General features: G+C 44.3%; 1 protein-coding gene across 5 annotated transcripts; it reads right to left on the bottom strand.

The window, feature by feature from the left end:
- Window positions 1-472: 472 nt before the first annotated feature.
- LOC130387618 (bucky ball-like) lies at window positions 473-6,123 on the bottom strand. Of its 5 annotated transcripts, none has more exons than XM_056596801.1 (10): window positions 6,017-6,123; window positions 5,500-5,661; window positions 4,796-4,938; window positions 4,180-4,381; window positions 3,822-3,982; window positions 2,966-3,492; window positions 2,688-2,881; window positions 2,426-2,497; window positions 2,052-2,162; window positions 473-1,811 (listed from the first exon to the last, which is right to left on the bottom strand). In XM_056596801.1, exons 2-10 carry the CDS (start codon window positions 5,657-5,659, stop codon window positions 1,780-1,782), a joined length of 1,602 nt encoding a protein of 533 aa, XP_056452776.1. In that variant the 5' UTR covers window positions 5,660-5,661; window positions 6,017-6,123; the 3' UTR covers window positions 473-1,779. The 5 variants fall into 5 exon arrangements, with proteins under 5 accessions (XP_056452776.1, XP_056452773.1, XP_056452774.1 ...); XM_056596798.1 differs by having other exon boundaries at window positions 483-1,811; window positions 2,029-2,162; XM_056596799.1 differs by having other exon boundaries at window positions 483-1,811; window positions 2,426-2,493.
- Between the last annotated feature and the right edge of the window lie 207 nt (window positions 6,124-6,330).

Below are 6,330 nucleotides of genomic sequence, written 5' to 3'. Positions count from 1 at the left end.
GCAAATATAAAAGCCAGCACAAGAATATTAATTATTTCAAAATAGAAATACAACCTTTTTCTTCTACTGATACACATTGTGAAGGAGTTTCTGGTTTAAAAAAAGTTTTAAAGTGTATATTTTAGTTGCTCATTTGCCACCAATTTACATGTATGTGTAGATTACATGTTATATTTCAGACAAGTGCCTTGTCTGAAAAAAATGTCTAACCTTGAGAATACATTCATATATTCATTCAACGGTAGGTGGTTGTTTCCCGGGAGTCGTTGCGGGCTTCCCATTTTGCCAGCTTCAGGTCGTGCTTGGCTGCCTACAGGTGTAAGAGGTGGCCACTGGAACAAGCTTTGGCAATATCCAATCTGTATTAGTCTGGAGCCGATGTGCAGAGCACCATTTGCCTTGCAGAATGGCCGCAAGAAACGATTGTGCCTTCGGAGTACTATACTCCTGAACAAAGTATATTAACCATGATGAAGCAAATGAACGTGCTGCGTTTTTTATTATTTATAATGCAGTACAAATATATATATTTTTAATGGTATTCATGTGTAGTTCATAAGAAAGATAAGACACGATATACCATTTAACAAGCTTCATAACACAACAACAATGACATTATACATCAAATAAATTAAAGTTAACATGTATTGGTATGGAGGACATTCGCTCCACATTGTTATTCAGGCCTGAAAGAAAGAAATCCAGCCAAACTCTGTTTAACACTTTTTTCACTTATTTACATACATACATGAATTGGAAATCTTAAATACAAGTCATCACTGTGGGTCCACAACATTCTATACATGCATGACAAACGTACATTAAATTTTAATAAATAAACAAAAACAAAAAACAACACATTTTCTACCCTGAATAAGGGCCCCAATTGCCAAATAGAAGAGTGATCTGTTGAGGGCCAACAGCAAACACTGGGGGAGAAGGCAATCAGGGGGGGAGGGGGCACGGTCAGTAGAAACCTACTTCTCTTCAGTGCTATACCATAAAGCCTTTGTAAAGTAAAATTAGGCATTAGAATTGTTCTATTTGATGACCATCCACTTGTACAGCAGTAGAGCTATGTCCTCCAGTGTGTTCACACGATGCGTACAGTAAAAAGCGAATAGGCAGTCCAGAGACAAGAATCCACACATTTCAGTGTGAACTGCAAGCTTATACCAAGAGCATCTTGTGGGTATACACACACAATTAGTTGGTGCAAAAACACAGAAGGGAAGAGGCAGACTTACTCTAACGAGCTTAATTCGTCAAGCTACATAAACCACGGAAGTGGATTGTGTACAAATAAGGAAACCAGTTTTTAAGTAGAAGGAATCTGACCTTTGTGGATCCAATGGCTAAATGGGAAGGGTTGTTTATACAATGTTCAACTCTCATGTTAGTCATTTTGGAGGATTCATTCATTGGCTATGTAGTACAAGCCCAATAATTTTAAGAGAACATTAAAAAATACATTTTATATTTAAGACTACACTCATTTAAACACAAGGAGTAAATCAGTGTAGAGAATATGTATCCAGCCATGTGGTTGTACCTTCAAATCTGTTTCATGTTTTACATTCTGAAAGCAAATGTAGCCTTGAGTGCTAAATACGACAGTCCCGGTCATGCATAAGCAACAAACTTAGTTTTTAGCCTTTATCAAAATCAACCATTAACACCATTGTCTCACCCAGCACACGTTGCATATTAAACCTCGACATGCCCATTGAATTAGGAAGTATATTAGGAAGAAGTGTAATAATAGGCCAGGGCCAATATTTATTGTCGAGTGCCTCTTCTTTTAGTGGACCCTGCAGAAAGAAGATGTGCGTCACTAAGTGCTTTAAAGACAAAAAGAAGCAAATGCATGCATGCTATTATAAACCGTTTGAGCAGTATGGTCCTCAGTCCACTTGGACCGCCCAGTGTGGTATCAGGGATAGGAAGGCTAATGAAGCCGTTAGGTAACTGTTTGTAAAGCATTGTGTCTGTTAACTGCATTACCTAACAATACACAAACTACCATACCTCTGTGCACAGCATTGTGTTACCTCTTCCCCTGCAATAAGGAGAGTCCGGGGCCTCTTTGTACTGGCGGTCTGCTCTCCAGGGCATATTCCTGGAGAAGCTCTCCCAAGAAGGCCTTTCGTTTTGGAGAGAGCCTGGGGGAGAGCGGAATTGATAAGGAAAATGACTTCTAAAGACACAAGTTTGAAAAGGAACTGTATTCAATCACAAGTTGGAACGTATATTTTAAACTCCAAGATTTTTTCTGGGGTTCCCATACCAAGTGTTGGGTTCAAAAAAGGTTGGTTTATGTGAAACAAACTGAGACCTTGCTGGCTGATATGAGATATGATAGTACTGGATTGGACTGAACAAATCCACAGTCATCACCAGTGCATTAACCACTCTGGGGCCTTACCTTGATCATCTGGGCCTCGATATGGTCTGGAAGACCATGGCCTGTATTTGGAACAACCGTTTCCCCAGCTGTCTGGGGAAATGGACATAATAATGAAATTCCCAATACCCAATAAATGCTCTGACCAAATTGAGTACAAAAAGAATACAATTGTATATGGTCTACTAATAAAACAAATGATCACTTGTCTAGCCGACATCATATCCCCTAAACGCCTCCTAGTTCATCGTGTCACTTGTGAAAACCCCCAATGGCCTCCTACCTTCATAACTCCTGTGCTGAGCTCCGCCCCTCTGTTTCTTCTGTTTGTGGTCCTTAGCTTTGCTCCTCAGGCCAGAGGGGGGCCAGTCGTGGGGGGCTCGCTCATAGCCTCGGTTCCCCTTAGGGTCATGAATGGTGCGTGGAGCCCCTTCCAGCTCACCACATGGGCACTGACCTGCTGCTCTGTTCCACAACCTACAGACACATGAACAGGGGTTTGAAGGAATACCAAAGTGTTTATCACACAAAATAAACCAGAAGTCAGACCAGCGGCAGTACCTTCTGGTCGGATGACGAGGACCAAGAGGTGGAAGGGCATGGGGGTTAGGGGGACACACACAGGGGTACCAGTAATGATGCTGCACCAGCTGGCCGGGCATCAGACAGCTCCCCATCATCTCTGCGCCGTCCCTCATATCATTGGTTGCCATCTCTTCCACAAAGCTGCACGCCATTCCCGCGTGAGCAGCCTCAAACGGGCTTCCATGGAGGTGTTCCCCTGGGTCGCCGGGGCAGTCGTCTTCCTCCTCCAGGCTGGCGCCGCAGCAAGCGCAGACGTCCGGGTCGGCCTCAGGACTCTCAGACTGGGAGGCCGACAGCGGGACACAGATTTCCTTTCCCCCGTCTTCCAAAGAGCGGCAGACGGCGGCATTCCTCTCCGTGGTCGTCCTGCCGCCGCCCGTGGACACGGCCTGGTTGGTGTTGAGGTTCAGCGCGCTTTCAGAGACGTCCGCAGGGCCGACGTCCTCCCCGGAGGATTGTCCGTCGATGGATGAACTCCAGACACTCGGGTGCCCGGCGCCAACCTGTCAACCAAAGGTTCCTTAATATCTGAATGAAGAGGTACCCTAGAAGGATCTCTGCTCCACAATCGAGAGACACAACAATTCAACATTATTAATGCAGTTTGACAAAGACAATAAAGGGCATCTAGTAATGTATTGAAAACGCATTCTTGCTTAATTGTTTGATGCAATTATAAAAATGTAAAGTGTTCATCTGCTCCTACCAAGTATCTTCTCAGGTAAATGTCGTAAGTATACACGTACATAAAACCCAGCGATTAAACTCGGTCTCGTTAAGGAATAGTACGGGTGCTGTCTGCATCTCTCTCTTCCTCCTTCCTTCCACTCACCAGGCAGAGCGGCTCCTCCTCTTCCTCATTTGCCGAAGAGCTGTCGAGGGGAAAGGCCCCCTGGATCCCAGAGACCGCCTGGCTTTGGGGCGGGCGGGGGCCGGCCTTCAGGGCCCAGGGGCCCTGCTCCCTGAGGGGGCGGTGCTCCTGGGGGTTCACACCTGGAGGGCCGTTGGTCACGGGCCGAGGGGGGGGGGGGGGGGTAAACAATCATTTCTCAAGCACACACCCGTGGATATCAGGAGTGAGGGGGGGCTTCAAAGCCTGAAAAGGCTCAGAACCCCCGGCCCCAACTGAGGTGCCAACGCAAGGTCGGTGTTCCTTTATGACATTACGAGTGCATTTCACAACGGCTCACCTGTCTCCTTCAGCTCTCCCATACCGGGGTACCAAGGCGTCCCCCGGCCAGGTGGAGGAGCCTTGGGAAGGTATTCCTCCTCCCCGTCCCCATTCTCCTCCTCCTTCGTGCTCAGCCTGTCCAGACGCTCAACCAGCTTGCAGAGCGGATCCCTCGGGTCCCTCTGATCCGCTGACATTCCCATTTTCCTTGCATAGCCCCTCTGTTGGAAAAGGTAACATTAGGATGATCGTCGTTAAAGTGTTGCTCCGGCTAAAATACTGCAAGGGACGAAATGCAAGTCTCAACAAATTAACATTTCATCCGGTGGGCTGCACGTTTCTATCCGATCAGTGTTTAGGACTTTCCAATAGATCTGAGGCACTCTCTTCACTTTGATCAGATATGCACATTTGAGTTCCTTAAAAGCTGGTTCTATGAAAGATGGAGCTGAAGTCTTCTCACCCGATAGATTTATATATATTATATTTATATTTTCTTGGAGAAATGTGTAAAAACAAGTTAGCCAGCTGTGTGTTACCTTGCTGCACACTTTAAAGCAAAATAAGAGTTTAAACATGCAATTTCATAACATGGCTTCAACCTTCATGGAAATATTAGCATTAATTATCCTTACATGAAAACCTGGGGCAACAGGCGAGGAGCTGTGAGAGTTAAACCCCCGTTTATAGTCTGCAGGGCAGCCAATGGCCTGGGACGTCCCATACCCAGGATACATGTTGGGGCGCCGGGCCATGTGTGGACGCACGCAGGGCAGAGCTGGACATGAACCAAACACACCAACAAAATCACACCTCTTAACAGCTCATGCTTGTGGCCTATCCAACTAACGATCGCTACGGTTATTATATCTTTGTTTCGTTGCATTCATGCAATTCATTACATTCACTTAAATTAAGACAACATTAAAATAACAGCTTTAGAAGATCCTGTTTACAGCAGTTGCTCATGCAACCACGGCTGCAAAAAGTTGAAGCACACCACTTAAAAAAAAACAATGTTATTCTTCAGTGCGCTCAATTAATTTATAAATCCCTATATTGCCTTTATCCTTTTGAATATAGACCTTAAAGCTGCACTCAGCAATTTCTGGTCAAACCACTTTGTTTTGATTGAATTGTTTTATGATTGAGTCTCACATTTTTCATGCATTCGGATCTATAGCAATGGCCAGTAGTCAAACAAATACCAAATATATATAAATATCAGAACCAATCAAAACCCAATTGAATCAGAACAAAGGGGTGAGAAAAAATACTGCTGACTGCAGTTTTAAAATGGTACCTCTGATGCAGTCTGGGGGAACTGCTCTTTGCTTACCCGATAAAGCCTGGCCGTACCGGTGGTATGGATTCAAATTCCATTGGAACAAGTAATAAGGTTGGCTTGGCGGTTGACCACGGTAACGTGATCTTGAGTGGTCAACAATGGGGTGATGGTGGGGGAGAAGTGCACCCAGAGAGTGAGGAGGATAATCCATGTCTGTATGGAGAAGAACATGCATACACATCTGCTTATAGATTATTATTATATACATTTTACTTCAATATTCACTTAAAATGGTCGTTTTTAAGACAGTTTTGTTGGACTAGTGTTTCCTATAGAAAGGTGCAGTAGATAACAGAAATGTGACTGCAAGATGGATTTTAAAATAGAGAGGGGTTCATAAAAGGTGGCAATGCCCCTTGACATTAATGGCTGAAGCATAATAGAAACCGCATGATTACAGCAGCGGCCCAATTTACAACTACAACTTCTGATGTTCTGTAGCCCCTCTTCTGTGATTGCTGAGCGACATGACAGTAATGAAAATAAGAAAAAACATTCCAAAACTTACTAGTGATAAGGTTTCGTAGTGGATTAGTGGTTGATGAGTGCACACATTTAGAGCAACACGTCAGAGTCTGGCGTCGCCCCTTTATCACCTTGGGCGCCAATAGCCGTCCAAAGATAATCCCCTTTATTACTTTCAGGTGCGGAGTAGTTTTGGGACCTCCCTTGGCTTTGCTGCACATTACATTAACACACGTTTGATAACATTTATTGTTATTTTACATATTCATCATGAAAACACAACTCCTTACTGGATCCCCTTCATATTTGCACCTTTCATCATGTTTCTTCAAACGACAGACTATAACCACCGCTAGA

The sequence above is a fragment of the Gadus chalcogrammus genome, chromosome 8 (assembly GCF_026213295.1).
Source record: "Gadus chalcogrammus isolate NIFS_2021 chromosome 8, NIFS_Gcha_1.0, whole genome shotgun sequence".
NCBI classification, from domain to species: Eukaryota; Metazoa; Chordata; class Actinopteri; order Gadiformes; family Gadidae; genus Gadus; species Gadus chalcogrammus.
Note: the sequence above shows the minus strand (reverse complement) of the source record. Positions and strands in the feature narration are given on the sequence as shown.